The sequence below is a fragment of the Pelecanus crispus genome, chromosome Z (genome assembly GCF_030463565.1).
Source record: "Pelecanus crispus isolate bPelCri1 chromosome Z, bPelCri1.pri, whole genome shotgun sequence".
In the NCBI taxonomy this organism is placed as follows: Eukaryota; Metazoa; Chordata; class Aves; order Pelecaniformes; family Pelecanidae; genus Pelecanus; species Pelecanus crispus.
The window spans coordinates 59,700,368-59,720,112 of NC_134676.1; the positions used below are offsets into that span (position 1 = coordinate 59,700,368).

A 19,745-nucleotide genomic window follows, 5' to 3' on the forward strand; every position below is an offset into this window, starting at 1 on the left:
GGAATAGTCTGGGAACCCTTTCATGGGTTGTGCTGAAAAGGAAGGAGTATATGTGTTCTTATTTTTCAATAAAGAGGAATGAAAAATGAGTATTTGAAATGAGTATTTGTCATGACTATTCTATGGGGAGGGATTTCGGACTTGTAAGTTAATGTTAATAATTAGCTACAAATACAGTTAATTGAGTATAATATTCATTACCAAATCATAAACGTGATGAATCAGTCAAGCCTGAAAGCCCAGAATTTATTTTCTCTTGTTTCAGTGCTTCACCAGTATAGTATAGAAACAAATTAAACAAAAATTATCTGTGCTGTTAGGCAATGCACAAATGTTTCCAATGCATTATTAATATATGCCATAAAAGCTGGCTGCTCATTCGACTGAATATAGCTGGATGAATGGTCTGTGCTGTTTTGTAAGGCAACTTCAGCCTGCATTAGAATGCAAAAGCAGTTATACAAGGACAAGCCCTATAATACAGTCGCAGCTTTTCAGTGGCTGTAGCATTCTTTCTGTGCACAATTTTTTTTAAACAATCCTTTTAAATAGGTCAGGTTCTTTTACCACATCATGTCCTCAGTTTCAGAACAGTCTTTGCTATATGCAGCGTGTGCTATTCAGAATGAAAAAAAACTATTCATCTGGCTGAGCAATGAATCAGTTGGAAGTTATTTTGCATTTTGTGATAAAAAATATATACTATTCATGCAATTTATAAGAGACTTAATAAAGAATATAAACTGCATTCCTGTTACTGTGTTCTTAAGCTAGGCAGGTTAATTTAGGCTGAGCACACTACCACAAAGGTGATGGATATTGATCAAGAACAGAGCTCAGGGTTGTGCCTTCAGGGATTATGAGATCAGTCTAAATTTAATATGTAGCCCACCAGAAGGATGTTAAATTTAGAAATAAATTGTTTGTACTAGTGTGAAGTGGCCAGCTGAGAAGTAGAAAAATAGCTGTGGAATTAGCTTTGTGGTTTGAAATCAGAAGTAGTGACATATGCAGCATATTTTAGTTGTCCTTCGATATCAAACTGCAGAACCTATTAGAAAACCATGCTGCAGAGCAATATGACATATAATGGTAAGGTATTCAGTTATTTGATTGGTTGTTTTTGGTCTTGCTTCTTTTTAAGTAGCAGTAGTCAGCATAGTTCGTGTTCTCATTTATCAGTTGAAACAAAGGAACATTGACTACCTGCGAAGGAAAGAGTGACCATGATTCTGTAGCATGCCAGTCTTCTTCCTAGAAGAGGACATTTGTCAGGGAGAAAATGCATGGAAGATCACTCCCATAAACTCCTCTTCAAAGTTCACTGGGCTTCCTTTGCATAAAATACCATACAATCTCTTATTTACACTGAAAGCACTTTCCCAGAAGAGCTGGGTAGTTGTTAGCAGGGAATACTTAGAAGTCTGGACAGCCCTGTTACTAAGAACCAAAATCGTAATAAGGAAAGCCAATCATTTTTTTAAGTTGTCTAGCTAGTCAGTTCTCCAGTGATATAATCTTGTTTTCTGAGGGGTTTTTTGTACAATACGTACCATCACAAAGATTCTCTTTTGTGATTAGCTATGCTGATTAATAATAACATTAGTAATAATATTAGTTCAGTCTGTCCAGTGTTGGTTCTCCAGTTGTGGTCATCCATACCTAGAGCAAGTCCTTACAAGTATTAGACTCCTTTTTAAATAAAAATATTTAAAACCAAAATCACTTGTTATGGAAGATTACTGTCAGTAATGGTAAAGAACAAAACAACACCTGCTGAACCATGGTCAAAAAAGCAGATTGTGTCAAACAAGCCTACACCAGTACCATCTACCCTATGTCTCCCTATAGCATCATGGCAGAGCATTTAGGCAGGCTCAGTAGAGAGTTTTAATAACTATCACCTTGTGCTTAACCATTCATAGTGAAAAGAATTTACTGATTTCTATCAGAAATTACACAAATAGTCACAGATAGTTACCATACATAATGGCAATATCTAAATGTTATTGTTTAATTGTAGCCTATGCAGAAACTTAAACCTCAGTAGGAAATGCAGACATCCAACACTATAACTCTTACAATCATGTAATAAGGCTTACTTAAAGAAAAAAGAAGCTAATAACCCCCACACTGGAATTAAACTACAAAAGTCAGCTTTAATTTGCATGTGTATTGTTCATCAGTGGAACCATCTAATGCTGGCTTTCTGTTCCACTATTTTTCTGTAGTTCTTTTGACAGTAAATTTGTTTATCAGCAAAGAGGACTTGGACCAATTGAACAGAACACAATTCTCGTCCTGAATCCAAGTAATGCAAAACTGCATCGTTCCATGGGCAAAAGTCTGTAAGTTATTTTTGCTTTTATCAATAGAACTAACATTTTTGTATATTTTACTCCAAAAAGTCCCCAAGCCCATTTTCACTTATGTTTTATATTACATTTGTGTGATTGTAGCCTTTGAGTTTATTTCAATTAATAAAGAAATTAAAATTACAAAATCAACAACTAATAAAAGTAATTTGACATCATTACCACCTCTGCTTTCTAGCAATTCATAGAACTTCATCTGCCAGCCAGATTAACAGAAATGCAGAGCTCATGAGTATTGTATATTGTCCCTAGAGATACCAAATATTAGTCTGAGTGACATACCAGAGATAACCGCATTTCAGAGCTGAGACACTCTTGTCAGGAAAATTCTATTCTTTAAATGTATCTTTTCATTAAATACTACAGGTAGTTAATATGTACAGCATTTGTTGATATGTAGATAAAAAGTGAAATCTTTGCATGTACATCATTCTTCCTGAAAGATGTTTTTAACTTGAGTCTTCTACATTGGTGTTTTCAGATTCTATTTACCACATGGTTTGAGTATAGATAAAAATGGTAACTACTGGGTCACTGATGTAGCTCTCCATCAGGTAAGTTGTCAAAGCTTTAATACTAGGACCTTAATATTTTGCCAAAAAATGTTTTTGTTTTCCTAGAGATTTGACATAAGTGATTTACTTAGGCCTGTTAAGATAAACATTAAGAATATGCCTACAGAAATTGACCCCTGTGGCCTTCATGGAATATAGTTGTGTTGAATAATTTGCTACATGGACATAGTATTCAGAAATAAAAGTATCTGGTTTAAAACAATGATTCTTTTGAAAAAGAACAGATTTTTCTGCTACATCTTTGCTTATCAATTCTCCTATGTACTTAAACCCAGCATGTGAAACTAAATCATATGCTGTAATCACAGGAAATTTGTATTTTATGCAGAAATTTCCTAGAATCAACATTATTGAAAAAATGGTCAATATATCAAGACTATGTTTTGATTATAAATTCATTTTATACACAGTAATAGATATTTTTTTGTAGACAGTCATCCCTCTAATATTTCACTTTCCATAACTGAAACCTCTTCTCTTTTCCCATTGACCAAAAAAATAGGTTTTCAAACTGGGAGTAGATGACAAAGAACCGTTACTCATCTTAGGAGTGGCTTTGCAACCAGGTAGTGACAAAAATCATTTCTGTCAACCAACGGATGTGGCTGTGGATCCAATCACTGGCAGCATTTATGTCTCTGATGGCTACTGTAACAGTCGAATCATTCAGTTCTCTCCAAATGGACTGTACATGATGCAGTGGGGAGAAGGTACAGGTCAGAGCTCTTGGTACTTTACTTGTACTGCTGTCTTCATGAACTCATGATGAACCATAAGATTGCTGATGTTACTATTACTTTTATTTATGAATTTCTATTACCAACATACCTTCCAGGCCCTAGCTGAATTTCAGCCTTGTCATTGCATTCCAATTTTCTCTCTTTATACAGCTACTTGTAATAGTTACATATTAACTAAAAATAAAAAATGGGAATTTGTTAGCATGCTTTCAGTACAAGTATTGGCATGTCCTATCTTATCAAGAAAATATTCCGTATCCTGACTTTCACAAAAACCTTACTTTTTTCTTAAACATTTGATCAAATAGTATAAGCCTTTACCATTTCTACAAGATTTCTGCCATGATCCCATCTATTTTAAGTTTCATGAGTAATTACATTTGCCTGACTCAGATTTATGTATCAGGCATTAAACTATGCCAAATGTTATAGAGAAATAGCAAATTCATAAATTCATGATTTACAAAGACAACGCAAAAGACTACCACACTTTACCTACCTAAACAAGTAAAACTGCTAGGAGAAGAAAGCAAACTGACTTCATTCTTTTCCCAATGTTATATTCCATTATGTGACATATTGCTGTTTCTAAGCAAAACTGATAGTTTCAGTGTGTACTTAACACAAACCTGGATATTTTGTATTGCAGAGACTTCTTTAGGCACAGCCAGACCTGGACAGTTTCATATCCCTCACAGCTTAGCCCTGATCCCCGACTTCAGTCAGCTGTGTGTTGCAGACAGGGAAAATGGTCGAATTCAGTGCTTCAGGTTAGAGACTGGGGAGTTCATAAGAGAGATCAAGCACAAATCATTCGGAAGAGAGTTGTTTGCAGTTTCGTATGTTCCAGGTAATCTTTTTTCCTGTTCTTCAGATTTCAAGTAGTTGCTTTATGCCAGTATGTCACAGTACACAGTGTTATTTCATGAAGAGTGCCATCATGTTATCTTAGGCCAGATATTTATTGTCTTTCAAAGTACAGCTGATGTAAAGGAAAATTTTAGAACTATCCTGTTTTCCTATTTGTAGGATGAGGGAAGCTTGCATATAATCTCTGATCCTGAGAAATGACCAATTAGACTCCCTAAATGTGATGTCAACAAGAAGATGAACTTGTTTGCTTCCTAGTGACTGCACAGTCAATGATTACTTAATAATACTGTTTTAAAATACTTATTTCAAGCTCCACTGAAGAGAGCAAAATAAAGAGCTTCCAAACTATCAAGAAAACTTTTGGGTTTCATAAAATAAAAAATCTGAAACCAAACAGTTTGAAAACGTTGTGTGTTTTAATATCACAATCTGGTTAACAATTACTGTATTAAGTTTTTGAGTTAGATTTTTAATATCAATGCAGAAGGTAATGTAAATGTCAAGAACTGGATGAGGAATTTTGGCGTGTCAGGCTCCTGACTCTGCAGTTGATACCAAATTTAATATCAGGGCTATCTCCCTTGCATCTGCCAAGAACATAAGGAATGCTGTGCTGGATGAGATGCTTGTTATCTATAGCCCAGTGCTGTGTCCCTGATAGTGGCAGCAAGAGAGGCATTCTAAGGAGAATGTGTAAGCCCGGCTGCATTTTGTGATCCTTTCCTCTCTTACTCCCCATGCATCCACAAACACTTTATTTAAGGGTGTGTTAGGAGGTAGCTCCTCTTCTTTGTAGTATCTTTCTGTAGACATATTGCCCATGAGTTTTCCTAATTCCATTTTGAACTGGCTTGTACTGTCTGCCTCCTTGACATCCTGCAGTTATAGGCTCCAGAAGTTAACTACCCACTTCATTTTTTTAATTTAAAAAAGTGACCTAGTTTCATTGAGTTATTCTCAGTCCCAGTATTTGGGGAGTTGGTGAATAACAGTTCCACACTCCCCATATCTGCTGCCCCTTAGCCTTCTCCTCTCCAAAGAACCCCAGTCAGCCTAGTCTCTCCCCATAAGCCATTTAATTGCTTCAGCCCCTTGACTATTGTAGTTGCCTTTCTCTTCTAGCATCTTTAACTTCATTAGGACCTTCTTGAGATGTGGAGAGTAAAACAGCACTCAGTACTCAAGATGATGGCGTGCTAAGTTTTTGCATAGTGGCAGAACTGTCCCATCCATTCCTAATTCTCTTCCTGATGATGCCCAACATTCTTTTGAAATTTTGGCTGTCACCGTACACAGTGACATACAGACTCAAAGATGTCTCTCCTGAGTTGTAGCTGCCAGTTCCAAGCTAAACATCACGTAGGCAGGATCTAGATTATATTTTCGCAGAAGCGTCAGTCTGCATTTGTCTTTGCTAAAGCTCTTCTGCCATCTGTTTGACAACTCACTTATTCTTATAAAAAGTCTTTCCGGACTTTCTCAATATCATCAGCTTTTGACTGCTTCGCAGAACTCAGTACCTTCCTCAGACTGGGAGATGTAACTGTTCACCCCATTCTTCAGGTCACTGATGAAGACTATTGAATGAAATTGTTTCTGGCTCTGATCCCTGCAGGATCACACTACTCAGACTTCTCTATCCTGAAAAATTATAAGCTCTGCCCTTAAGCTCTGCTCTTGCTTCCTGTTCATTAATGGATCTTTCATTCAGTCCTGTGACAACTCACATTCTTTAATAACCTCTGATGCACAACCTTGTCAAAGGCTTTCTGAAAATCCAAATATGTCTACAGAATCTCCTTTGCTAGTGTGCTTTTTCTCCCCGTTAAGAAGTGAGGCACAGTTTCCCCTTAGAGAAGCCATACCAACAGGTCTGTTTCCAACAGACCACACTTACCCATGTCTTATACTTCATTGTGGATTCTACCATCTTACTGGGGATGGAAGCCAGTATTGTTGACGTATAGTTTCCAGGCACCCTTTTGAGCCCTTCTTGTAGACAGGCATTACTTTGGCAGTCTGCTAGTCTTCTGGAGGAGTGGCTGTTTGCAGTGCTAGGTTATTCAGCTTGGCCTGAGGTCTGTAATTTCACATTTGAGTTCCTTCTGAACTTGAGTGAATGCCATTCAAACCTGTTGAATTATTAACCTCCAACTTGTCTAACACCTTTTGTGTATCTCCTTCCAGTTAAGCTGGCTCCTCTGACCACTTTGCTATGAAAAAAATAGAGGGTCCGAACCTCACCAATGTATTCAACAGAAAAAAATGACAGAAACTGAGCTTTTTTGCCACAGGCCCCTCATCCCTGAGTCCTCCTTTCACACCTTTTCCTCTTGTGGTCCCACTGATTCCCTAGGTGACTTTCTGCTTTTGATGCATTTAAAGAACTTCCCGTTACCAGATCAAGCATCCTGAGCAAAGCATTCTTCAGATTATTTTTTTTTAACCCTTTTACATTCTTTTTACATTTAACCAATCTGTAAAATATTGCCTTGCTTGTTCTTCTCATATGGACAACGTGTGCATCTCTTAAATGCCAAACTTTCACCTGTTATACTTTGCTTAACTTTCCTCTTGTGATTTAGTTTCCTATTGAGTTACTTTTCTGTTTGTCTCTGTCTTCCTCTCAGACAGCCTTTTTTCATCTATACTATTAAAATTCATCTTCATTCTAGTTTGCTACGTGTAGGTTGTTAAAGCAAATACAATGTCGTTGCAGGTGGTCTCCTCTTTGCAGTTAATGGAATGCCTTATCCTGGAGAGGCGGAACCAGTACAAGTATTTGTGATGAACTTCTCTACCGGGGAAATAATTGATACTTTCATTCCGCTTAGAAAGGTAGAGTATTGCACAGAGTGCCTGGTGCATATAATTATATATATAGGAATGTTGGTAACATCCTACTTCTCCAACTTTCATAAAACTATTACAGGAAATAAGATGTTTTATAATGTAAGGTATTCAAAAGGGATTCTTTATAATATTAACTTAATAAAGACACTAGAATTTCGGGGCTTAGTTTCTACATATGGTACATATTCGAAAATGATACTACCCTCAAGATGATTCCTACAGATAATACCTTCAGTCAGGATAAGCCTACTTTATTGCTGTCAGGCAGTTCTAAAAGCTAATTTAAGAGAAGAACAAACCTGCTGCGTTTTCCAGTCCAAGGACTGATTATGACCAGTCTCAAGTTCAGGGTTAAGGAGGCCTCATGAATGTATAGACACTTAAGAGTAATTTGTGAATGCTTATCTTCACAGAGCTTTGAGATGCCACATGATGTTGTTGCTTCAGAAGATAAAACAGTATTCGTTGGAGATGTTCATGCCAGAGCAGTGTGGAAATTTGCATCCACAGAAAGTATGTTCTTTTTGTTCTTAATGTCAGAAGTTCACATTTTGTATCTTCAGATCACTACCACTTATCTGGTACTGCTGGCAAAGAACTGGTGGCTTAATGACAATGATTTAAGTACACTACAAGCTCTGCTTGCAGAAGCTGTGTGATACTGCTCAGTTTTCATTAAAAGACCATTCTTCAGCATTGCTGCATGCTCTGTCAAAAGAGTCCTGAGTGCATTTCATTTGTCGCAGGAAGAATCAAAATGCATTTGCCTCATGGTAGATCTATCCCTTGTCATGTCAGTACCTGCTTAAACAAAAGCATGACTCTTTAGCATTTTACTAACTTTAATACATCATTTGCTCAGAAGTCCACTGCTTCCTTTGAGCTTATCATATAGGAAACTCCCAGGGGCTGAAGTAAAAACACAAGACAACTTAAAATTTATATTCATTTTATTGGGACTATTCATCATTAGAAAATGAATCTAGTATAATTTGAAGTCCTATTTCCATGAAGTGGAAACACTTCCCAGATTTAATCTAGTAACGCCCAAGCCTGATTTCAGTGAGAGGGACCTGATTAGTCAGACATCACTTTAGTAGGATTCAGAGAGAGATTAGATATTTTACAGGAATAAAAATATAATCCACTGTTACATTATATTGGATAAAAAATGTATGAGAGAGATAAAGCCTCAGGCTTCAAGGTGTTAGTCACCAGTCTGTTGTTATAAATGAACTTCTGACTAAGCCAGTTATTCCATATTTGTTTATAGTTCATGGGTTTTCCTTTGGGGCATCTGGTATCAGCTGCTTTTAATAACAGGAAACTGGACCAGATAAATTGTAATTCTGACTGGATATGGCTTTTTCTGCATATAGTAATGTGAACAAGATCACTTCTAGGCTTTTATTTAAAGAAACATGACAACAAAAAAACAATGGAATTATTTATCGCTTACAGGTTAGGTGAGGAAACTCCTTGTATATAATTTTCTTTTTAGCTTTTGCTGAAGTATAAAACTGCTAAGGAGACCTGATTCAGCCAGCCTTTAATCCATCATGATGTTGATTATAATTAAGAGTTTTATTTTTGTGGGAATCCCTGAACCTTTACACATGCCCGTAAAATCTCTCAGTGGTGTAAGAGTTAATTGGTGCAAACACCTTTTCTTTTTTCTATAGCCTTGTGAGCCATGCAATAGTTTATATTGACTCTCCTTCGTGAAGTTCAGATGCTGATGGGATTGTTTACTGTAGGATTATACTGTACATTTGAGAAAGCTAGCAGGAAAATGTCACTGAGTGTCTTTCTGAAATGTCAGTTGTCCTGAAGAATAATTTTGTTTTACAGAAATGGAACATCGGTCAGTTAAAAAGGCTGGTATTGAGGTACAGGAAATAAAAGGTTAGTCTGATTCATAATGGAAATGAAGGAACCAGTATTTTCACACTAGAACTGCTTCTGCAACTTGGAGGGAAAAATGCTAACTAGTTTCACTGTTGTTTTACTTTTCACCATCATTTCATACAGTGACTACAGATAAAATGAGCTGGTATAGGAAGCACTAGAAGGCAGCTTGTAACAGTGTTACCTAGTAGATGCTATTTTACAGCCAATCTAAAGATTTCATTTTCAGTGATGACAAGTGCTTCACAGACACTAAGATAAAAGTTTAACTAGTGGATTAATTCCACAGAACCATCTGGTATGGTCCAGATTGGTATCTGTGTCAGCTCCCTTAGATGCAGAAATAGCTCTGAAATATAACTGTGATCATAACTCCCCAGCACTCTTCTACCTGCTCTACAACCCTCAACCACCAAAAAAGGGTTATTTGCAACGGCAGTTGGTTGATCTTTCTGCATAGTCTTTCAGCACACAGCCTTGCCAGTCACACCATATGGCAAAAATTGTCATTTTTTCTGTTTAGATCTATTTCCCTGGATTTACTCATTCTTTTTTTTCAATTTATCTGCATGAAAATGAAAAAAAAAAGAAAAAAAAAAGGAAAATGAAAACATGTAGAAACTTAATACAAGGAGATAAAGAAATATATGTAGAGAAGATTGAAAGGGGTAGAATACCAATTCAGGAAGATGAAAACTAATTTTAACCATTAGTATTCTGTTACATGGTTCTTTTATATTGAAAAGGAAAAGTTCATTTCCCGTTCAGAAAAACAGTACCAGGCTATGGAGAGGCCTTTACAAAATGTTCAGATGTTCTTAACTGTTTTTCTTTGGTTGAAATCAGAGCTTTTGTGGTTTGCTTTAGCCATGTATATACAGCCAGAGAAAAATACCAAAAGATCCCAACTGCCAATTGCAAGCATGTAGAATAAAGTAGGCTGACATAAAACAATGAAATCCTTATTGTCAGAACTGTTATTCTTCTATTTTATCCCTGTTGGTACATCAGTCCTCCTGAAGCACTCAAAAGGGAAGTGTTGACATTAGAATATCCACAGTACAACAAACCTAAGTATATATTAATGCATTTTAGCTTTCTTTAGGTAGATACCATGCTAGCTGCCAGTGTTACAGAGAAAAATGCAATAGTATCACCAGGGTAAGAAACGGTTCTTAAGTAACAATCTCTAAAACTGCTTAGGGTAGGTAGACTGAAATTAACATGATCTAGTGAAAGCTGTCCCTGCTTACTGCAGGGGGGTTGGGCTAGATGACCTCTAAAGGTCCCTTCCAACCCAAAGCGTTCTGTGATTCTATGATCTTTGAACTCCACTTGAAGAAAAGAGCCAGTGGACTTTGTGTTACACTCTGCTTAATAGATGGACAGGAGCGGCCTGCACTTTCACAGCCTCCTAGTGACAGACTGTTACTAGGGCTTGCACTGCTGTGAAGTGGGGAAAAATACATGGAGAACAGTAGCTTTGCCCAGAGGTCAGCAAGATGGTGGAGCAAAATTGCTCTTGGCTATAACTACTGCTTGAACAGACAGAATGTTATCATTGTCTTATGATTATCATTGTATTAGTGGTAACAATGATATCATTGTTATGATTGTATTAGTGTTAAGTGTAAACTGAAGCATTTAAGATTCTTTCAGAATAGAACATCATTTTAAGTTTGATGCAGAATCAAAATAGAGTTGATTCAGAGTGTGTTTCTGATGCAGCTACTTCCTAAGACATGCAGTTAAGTCAGACTTTAATATATAAAGCTAGATGGTTTTACTCTTTAAAACTTAGCACAAAGCATGTGATCTTTTATACACACACAAAACAGCATAGAGGATTTTACTGAAATTTGTTTTTTCCTTGTAGGTGGAGAGGTAACAAATTAGTCAGGAATGATTGGATGCAGTTTTCAAAAGCTTTCCAGATTTACAGAGCCAAAGTTCTTTCATGGGATGTAGCAGTTCTGAAAATTTAACCCTTTGTCACAAGTTTATTAAAAAGAACTTTTAATGCTTTCCTTTAGATTTATGATCATACAGCATATACTGGATTTCTTTATTTCCTGTGGAAGTGTTATTGTCAAAAGGATATATTTAACTGATAATACATTACACGCCTATTTGCAAAAATAGATCTTTTGGGGACTTTCCTCTGTTTTAAATGATAGATACCTTTTCAGACAAAAATCTTCCTGACACCTCCCCATTTGAGAAAAGGGGAGGGCATCTTTGCTAGTGAGTGATATGATTCAGACTCTCTGCCTTACATTTGGGATAACATCAGCAAGAGCTAAAAATATGTCCATAAGTGTTTGTCTCTTGTTTCCTTGTTACTCAACACTTCAGGTATTCCAGCTTGTTCTTTTTTTAACGCCTTGTTCTGTGTTGCCTGATGCATATGGATTACATACTGAAATTGTCTTCTTTTTAAAGAATCAGAAACAATTGTAGAAGCCAGATTGAAAAACAACCCAGAATCAACAGACCCTCTAAAGAAGCAGGAAAAACAACATCTGGTCCGACAGGCCAGCACTGGAGTTTCCTTTGTTCTTATTACAACTCTTCTAATTATCCCTGTTGTTGTCCTGCTGGCAATTTTAGTATTTATTCGGTGGAGGAAGACAACTGTCTATGGAGGTAACCATGAGTAACTCTAGAGAACAGGCTTTTATTATTCCAGTTCAAAACATCACTGAACACTGAGGGGTGAGGGTATGAAGAGAGAAGCTTACTGTCCCTTTACCCTTCTGAACAGTTTCTGTGATGCTGCATGCAAACTAAGAATCAGCATGCACACAGCAGCTGCATCCCCTTATGCCTTTCATATTAAATCTCAAGCCACCACCTTTTCAGAACATGTATCTAAAAACTTTCATTGGTGTCAAGCCAAAAATTGGTGTATCAGAAATGACTAGAATATATTCATGGTATCATCTAGAATACATAAATTTTAATACTCTGAGCATAGTTTGGTTTTTACTTTGGGATCTTTAAATTGTTGAGAACAAAGGACTCTATGGGTATTACAAAGGTATAAGCAAAATGCAAACAGATAACATTTACAAGAGATTATATATTATTGTTCACTACTACCTTGTGCATTTTGTGTCAGACATGTTTCCATAATGCACCTCCATCCATTGCTGTGAGAGCTTTAATTGGCATTTACAACGCTATGTAAATTTGTTCTTAATTCATATTATATAGTAACATTATTTTTGAGAAACTGGTAGACAGTGGGAGGAGTTTGATCATTACACTTGTTATTTTGTATGGCATAAATAGTTTTATCAAGATACTCTCATCAAGAGAAGAAAATGCACATGGAATAGACAAATAATACAGTTCTGCCACTGGCTAGGACGTACTATGACAGAGTAGGTAATTCAGCAATCTAGTGTGGCTGTGCAAATGAACTAGATGTATTTTATTTGAAGATTTCACTGTGCGGCTTCCTGACTCTGTGTTCAAACATGTTTAGCACATCAAATATACTAACACTCTAGACTACTGCAGTACTGCCATTAATGGATATGATCTATAATAGCATCTTTGCATTCCATTTGGATTCAAGCAGTGCTGGAACTTACTGTGTCGAAGAGCAGTTACATTGGTAAAATTAAACTTCTTGCACAGATTTATGGAAACTGAGTAGTATATGGGAAAAGACAGTTCGGTCGTGGCATTTAATTTTTCTTCAGATGAAGGGTAGCAAAGACTTACCAGAGAGGAGGATATAGTTTGTGAGGGTGTAGAGAAAGTTCCTTCAAAATACCTGAAGAAACGCTGTCTTCCAGAAAGCCAGTCTTCTCTGAAGGGAAACTATACCATTTCAAATGTCAAGCTGTATTTTGCAGTGTGTTGGAATGTAGTTGTGCGCATTATAAATGACAAGCTTCTTGTCCTTCCTGTAAACTCTTCACAGTAACATAAGTGAACAGTTGAGGGAATGAAATTTTCAGAAATAACTTACATGCAAATCTTCTTAATGCGAACTGGTATAAACTGAACATCTGTGGTATGATAATTTTGTTAGGAATGATAACTTCACCTTAATCAAGAAGCTGAACAGTATCGGGTTTGCTTCTTAGAGCTGCTGATCAATTTGTTGAATGTCTGTGCTTTGTATCAGAAAATACAGATAATTATTTAATTATAGAATATTATTTTTTTAGCTTATATTTGAAATCTACCTTATTTTTCAGCTGATGGGGAGCACAAACTTGATTCAAGTTCAGGCAGAATTTTAGGCAGACTTAGAGGTAAGTCTAAGTCATTGAAGATCCTTTAAGAACACAGTAACTGGAGGGGTTTTTCTGTATTCACTTCTAGTTGGATAACAGATTTCATAGAACTTTCTCAGAGGAAGGCTCTGGTGCAAACCTCAGGTGTTTTGTGGAAATGTTTTTTACAACACCTTTCATCCATCATTATCCGCCCGCTGAAGAGGATGTGTCACTACCAGTGGGAGAGCAGTAGCTGTTGTAATGAGTTATCTGTGGATCTGGTGAATGAAATGAAGCACTTGGAGACTAAGGGGAAACTGGTGGGAACACAAGTAGCCTGTGTAAAGACTTAATGAAACAATGGATGCTGAAAAAAAAATAGTTTGAAACTTCTGCTTCAAAGATTAATTTCTTTCCTCTTTCATAATCTCTATACTTAGCTTTTGTGGTTCATGTGCTGATCTTTAAAAACAGTTTCTGGAAGGACACTTAAAATAATCTCCACTGTACTGTTGAATGAGTAGATAGATTTTTATTCCCCCTGTACAGTAAAGCTAACCTTATGACAAGCCTTTCCTTTCCTTTCCACAGGGAAAGGTGGTGGTGGCCTTAACCTTGGGAACTTCTTTGCAAGTCACAAAGGCTACAGCCGAAAAGGGTTTGACCGACTGAGCACTGAAGGAAGTGATCAAGAAAAAGATGAAGATGATGGCACAGATTCAGAGGAAGAGTGTTCAGCACCTCCACCCCCACCAGCACCTTCGTCATCCTAAAACCAGCCTTTGAGTTCTCCATTATATGATTCAACCCAGAATGTCAGATTGCTTTTCCCTTAAGCACGTTTAAGATTTTGTGTATTTAATTGTAAACTGTACTAGTCTGTGTGGGGCTGTACACTGGTTCCTTTAATTTTTGTTTGATTTTAGTTCTGTTTTTTAAGTGGAGGAGTGTATGGAAGTTCCATATCAGTGCCGTTGTTTTTTATGTGAACATCTTAATAAAGTAAACAGTCTTCTAATTGCAGCACTGATTTAAAGCAGTAGTATTTTCTCATCTCAATTTGGGGATCTTGTAAATAAGTCTTACTATCTGCTTCATCAAAATATTTTTCCCATAACTATTCAGTTGCCAGTTTCTGTTTTGTGCCTTTCCTCTTCAATGTCCTTAACCTGTTGCAGAGAAAATACAGTGCCACAAGAAAATGAAGCTGCTAAATCTTCTTCTATTTTTTTAAAATCACTATCATTATATTGCATTGAAGGAAAGAAAAAAGTCTCTAATTTTTTTTCTTCTTCCTAACTTGATGTGTTTCTGGGATGTCTTATTTTTAGATGGTATCACTGTTAGAACACTATTTTCAGAAGCTGAATGTAATTTGTGTAATAAAGTATTTGCAGAGCATTAGCTGTCGGAGTGTATTTTGGAATTTTTGCATACTTTTAAGTTTTTTGTATACAACTTTTGTAAAAGTTACACAGACCACTTAATACAGTAAAAATTTTAATGTCTTCTACCAGCAGAGAAAAAGTGCTATTTTGTATGGAAGCTGGAAAAATACTTTACTATGTCACAAGTTTTTTTTCTTTTAAGACTAATAATTTACATACATGTACGAAGTCAAGCTTAAACATTTAAACAGGAATTTTACTTGTATAATAAAACTGCAGGGTATTTACTTTAATAAAACATGGTCACAGCTAAGAGGAAACCTGTGTCTCAAATTAAATATGCAAATTAGTCAGGGCAGGCATATAGTACTACCAGGTTTGTAGTACTGCTTGTCTTGTTTCTCCACACTTCCTTTTTCATTCATACAATACAAATCGTCAATCCTGTAATGTGCTCACTCATCGAACAGGAGGCTTGCAGAAGACCTGCTAGATAATTATCCTAGCTGTATGAGTCATCTGAAGTGTGAATCATTGTGTGACATCATCATGATTTATCAGTCTAGTTTGAGGATCAGAGCATGATTAATCTCCTTTTAAAACCTGTATTATGAGCAGAGTGTACACAGCTGTAATTGCCACAGGTGTTTATGAAACAGCTTTCATTATCATCATTGCAGGTGGTGTAATAGGCTATTGCTGGTGTTGAGCTTGAAAAATAGGCTTTAGGTTTCTTGTGGCAGCAGGTTTTGCAAGGTATTTTTTGAGGGAATAAGGGTAATGATAGTGGAACAAGAGATAAGACCTCCTCCCCTGGCAAGATTTATAGAATCTCCTTTTTCTGGAACAAAAACTTAAAATCCTTGACAGGTTGTTTTTTCTCAAGTATAGCAAAATCTCCAGGGTAGCTTTCTAAAATGCTGGAGTACAGGCTGTTTCATGTGATACGTATTTAGTGCTCTTAAGTTGCTTCCTTTCCTGATAATTTCTATTTTCCTAATGTTACAAGGAAAACGGCCTGTTTCTGTCTCACTTTTGAAAGCAAGACAGTGTTATTTTTAGCTGTGGCCTTGATCCCCTTGTTTATGAATAAAAACAAACAAGGTAGTTGGGAAGGATCTTCTAAAGCTGCCTGCAAAGGTGACAAGTCACTAGTTTACAGGAAGTTTTCAGTGAGAGCAATTAAGAGAGCTGTGGTGGCACTGCTATCATCGGTGGTGTATATGGCATCAGTTCTAAAAGATCACCGGCTTTCCTCAAAAGCAATCAGTAAGGGTATATTTTTCTAACATTTGGATAGCTCACATTATGTCCATCTGGTGTTGGGTGTTCTCTGCCTCCATGGTGTTAGGTCAATGAAGATAACATGCAGCTGCTTCCTTCCTCCTTTCCTTTAGTTGATCCTTATCTCCAATTTTAAAAAGTGCTCTGGTGAGGGGGGAGTAGCTGAACACAGTTTAATTGCAAGTACAAGCTAAAACAGATAATTCAGTGTTAGTCATAATCTCTGCTCTCTGGAATTCAGACGTTGGTCCCTACAATAACCCTGGGCTGCATAAAGAGAAGCGCGTGGAGGGAGGTGGTTCTCTCCCTCTGCTCTGCTCTCTTGAGACCCCACCTGGAGCACTGCAGCCAGCTCTGGGGTCTCCAGCACAGGAAAGACATGGACCTGTTGGAGCAGGTCCAGAGGAGGGCCACAAAAATGATCAGCAGGATGGAACACCTCTCCTATGAAGAAAGGCTGAGAGAGTTGTGGTCATGCAGCCTGGAGAAGAGAAGGCTCTGGGGACACCTTATTGCAGCCTTTCAGTGCTTAAAGCGGGCTTATTAGAAAGACAGACTTTTTACCAAGGCCTGTAGGGACAGGACAAGGGGCAATGGTTTTAAACTGAAAGAGGGTAGATTTAGATTGGATATTACAAAGAAATTCTTTACTATGTGGGTGGTCAGACACTGGAACAGCTTGCCCAGAGAAGTTGTGGATGCCCCATCATTGGCAGTGTTCAAAGTCAGGTTGGATGAGGCTTTGAGCAACCTGATCTAGTGGAAGATGTCACTGCCCATGGCAGGTGGGTTGGACTAGATGATCAAGGTCCTTTCCAACCCAAACCATTCTGTGATTCTTTGATAACTGCACTGACAGGCAACCCACTAATTTTCAGCAGCGAGCAAACTTCAGCACGTCAAGTTGCATGCTCTAATTTCATACAGGTACAATGGCAGAAAATCTGAACCTGCTTGAAGGCACTGAATGTTGTTTATCTCTTATTAAAGCTGCATCTTATGACAACAATGTACCAGAGACTTCATAGGGCAATACAAAATTTATGTAAAAAGGAAGACAAGCTTTCTGTAATCATAGCTCTAGTTTTAATAAGCCTGCAGACCATCCTTCATGCTAGCAGGTTCTATGTGCTAATATTGTTATTTATGTATTAAATGTTGCATACTGGTTTCAAATCTAGGCTTGTGGATTTGGAGTGCATGTGTTTAATTTAGTTTCAGCAATTGTTGAGTTAAGACTATGCTTTTTGATGAACAACATGGAATTGCCCATTTTAAGACTTCAAAGATATGACACTAACTTTCATGAATTGCTGATTAATCTTTTCTTGAGCCTTTTTAAGATGGAAAAATCTCAGCTATTGTAGGGGCTGAATATTTTCATTAAAATTAGGCTGATGAAGTAACTAAGCACCTTTCCCTGCAGTGGAACTGTATTGAGCATCTCCTGCTTTTAAATAGTCTGACATACTGGAAGTCCTTCAGAGTGATGTTAAGGTGGCTGCTTATCTACTGGCAAGCAGTGCTGGGTGATTTTCAGTACTGGCATTACTGGCAGAATAAAAGAAGGGAGCTAACAGTGTAGAGGAGGATTTTAAAATCTCCAGTGGCAGCTACTTACCCAAGCAAAACCTGTGAACTTCTTGCTGTTTCTGGTGGCTGGGAAACCTAAAGAAGCATCCACCTGGCTTTGTCACACACATATTTGGAGACGTACAAGGGAGAGCTGCATAGGAGTCAACCTGGAAGCTGCACTAGCTTTTTCTAAGTACTACAGGTCATGAAGGCACTTCTGCTGAACTGCTTCTTTCTTTAGCTCCTTTCTACAAGTGTTTCTTATTAATTAGTTGCATGTGAAGCACGACATCCTGCAAGTGAAGCTCTGTCTGATTTCATTGTACAACTTAAAATACACGGATGTGTATTTTAATGTGCAGGCATTTTTTTTCTAGGGAACTGTGCCAAAAGTACCATTTTAAAGATGCAGTGGAGCAATTTGTTCCTAGCAAAGTCAGTGGTAACAGTTCAGGAAGCTAGGGAAATTATTATTAACTACCAACTACATTTATTTTTCAAACTGAAACATATGAGAAACCTAAATCTTTTTTTTTTTTTTTTTTTTTTAATTAACATTTAACACTTTTGTCAGAATGGGGAATAAGGCAACCCACATACCCAGCCATAGTGGGCTGAAGTTGGTGCTACTTCTTGTGTAGGTTTTAAGAGCAGAACCCTGCCCTGGCCACTGCATTCCTCAATGCTTTGATACCCTCACCCCCATGTTTGTTACTACTTTCTTCAGCCACAGCACATCCTAAAACTGCAGCTCAAGAGAAAAATTACTTTTTCATTAAAAAGGACTGAATCCCACAATTTGGCCATGTTTCCCTGAGCTGGGTCTCAGGTCACACACTGTCCTATGCACAAGGAACTGGAGGGATGGCTCACTGTATGTGAGATCCTGCTCACAGCAATCAAGGCTCAACACGAGTGCTGAAGGGCACCCAGTTCTTAGAAAGCTGCACAGCCATACTGAATGTTTGCCACAGTTGGCAGTTATGGTATAAATGATGTAATGCACAAGCAGATTATTTTTGTACTGTAACTAAATTATGTGAAAGGTCAGCCATGCAGCCTTCACATAATGCAGGTCACATTGCTCAGAAATATATTTATCCTTCCATAATTATCATCTGGTTACAGTTTTTGCTGTAACTAGAGGATAATTTTGCTGAGAATGTAGTTTGGGAATGAAAGACTCAGAGAAACCACTGGGCAGCAATTTCTACAAGCATCGCGTATTCACTGTGCTGCAGTGGCAGAGTCAGCACTGGGTGCGTAGGGCTGTGTCGTGCGGTGACAGGCTCACACCGTGTGACCGCGTCAGCAGGGAGGCAGAGAAAGTCAGGGCTCAAGTGCACACTCCAAAATAAATCCCTAATATCTGTGGAGTCGAACATATGAAGTTAAGAATCTCAAAAACTTAAGTTTGTCAGTATAATACTGTAACTATACTCTAAATCCTGTCCTGTTCCTATTTAGCCTGCTCTCCTTTTTCTAGGTCTTTGATCTGTGGAAGTAGTAGATGATGTGTCCAACTAGACAAACACTCAAAATCAGTCTGGTGGGGAACCCCACGTATTATTTACTGCATATCACTGAAATTCTGAACAAAATACAGAACTCACTTTCTTGTGCAATTTTCTAGTGGGGCTTTCATCACTGCCTGCCAGCTTTGTGAAAAGTAATGAGTATTTTTATCAGCATGTCTGAGAACTGACATGGTGCTATTCGCTTTGTACAGAAGGGGGAAGCAAGGCATAGAGATATTAAAGGCATAAATTGTGAAACAAAAAATCAACTAATTTTAAGTGCTGAATTTGTGAAATCTGATTTATTCCCTTTTAACCCACTTAGATACCACTTTATCTATTCAAGGCACTGCTGCTGGCTACCAGCTGCAGTTCTGAATGCTCCAGCTCTGCTGGTGAATGCTCAGAGGTTCTTGTCAAGT

The 19,745-nt window shown here is 37.5% G+C and overlaps 1 protein-coding gene across 7 annotated transcripts in view; it reads left to right on the forward strand.

Moving 5' to 3' along the window:
- Positions 1-14,814, forward strand: part of PAM (peptidylglycine alpha-amidating monooxygenase) — an 83,762-nt gene extending 68,948 nt beyond the window's left edge. For 2 of the 7 annotated variants that reach the window (XM_075727172.1, XM_075727176.1), the window contains 10 exons: positions 2,232-2,348; positions 2,857-2,929; positions 3,453-3,660; positions 4,340-4,540; positions 7,283-7,401; positions 7,830-7,929; positions 9,268-9,321; positions 11,767-11,970; positions 13,539-13,595; positions 14,151-14,814. In XM_075727172.1, the coding sequence (XP_075583287.1) occupies positions 2,232-2,348; positions 2,857-2,929; positions 3,453-3,660; positions 4,340-4,540; positions 7,283-7,401; positions 7,830-7,929; positions 9,268-9,321; positions 11,767-11,970; positions 13,539-13,595; positions 14,151-14,332 (1,315 nt within the window). In that variant the 3' untranslated portion in view covers positions 14,333-14,814. The remainder of the gene's footprint in view (positions 1-2,231; positions 2,349-2,856; positions 2,930-3,452; positions 3,661-4,339; positions 4,541-7,282; positions 7,402-7,829; positions 7,930-9,267; positions 9,322-11,766; positions 11,971-13,538; positions 13,596-14,150) is intronic. The other 5 variants (XM_075727173.1, XM_075727178.1, XM_075727174.1 and 2 more) reach the window with 3 other exon arrangements.
- The last annotated feature ends 4,931 nt before the right edge of the window (positions 14,815-19,745 follow it).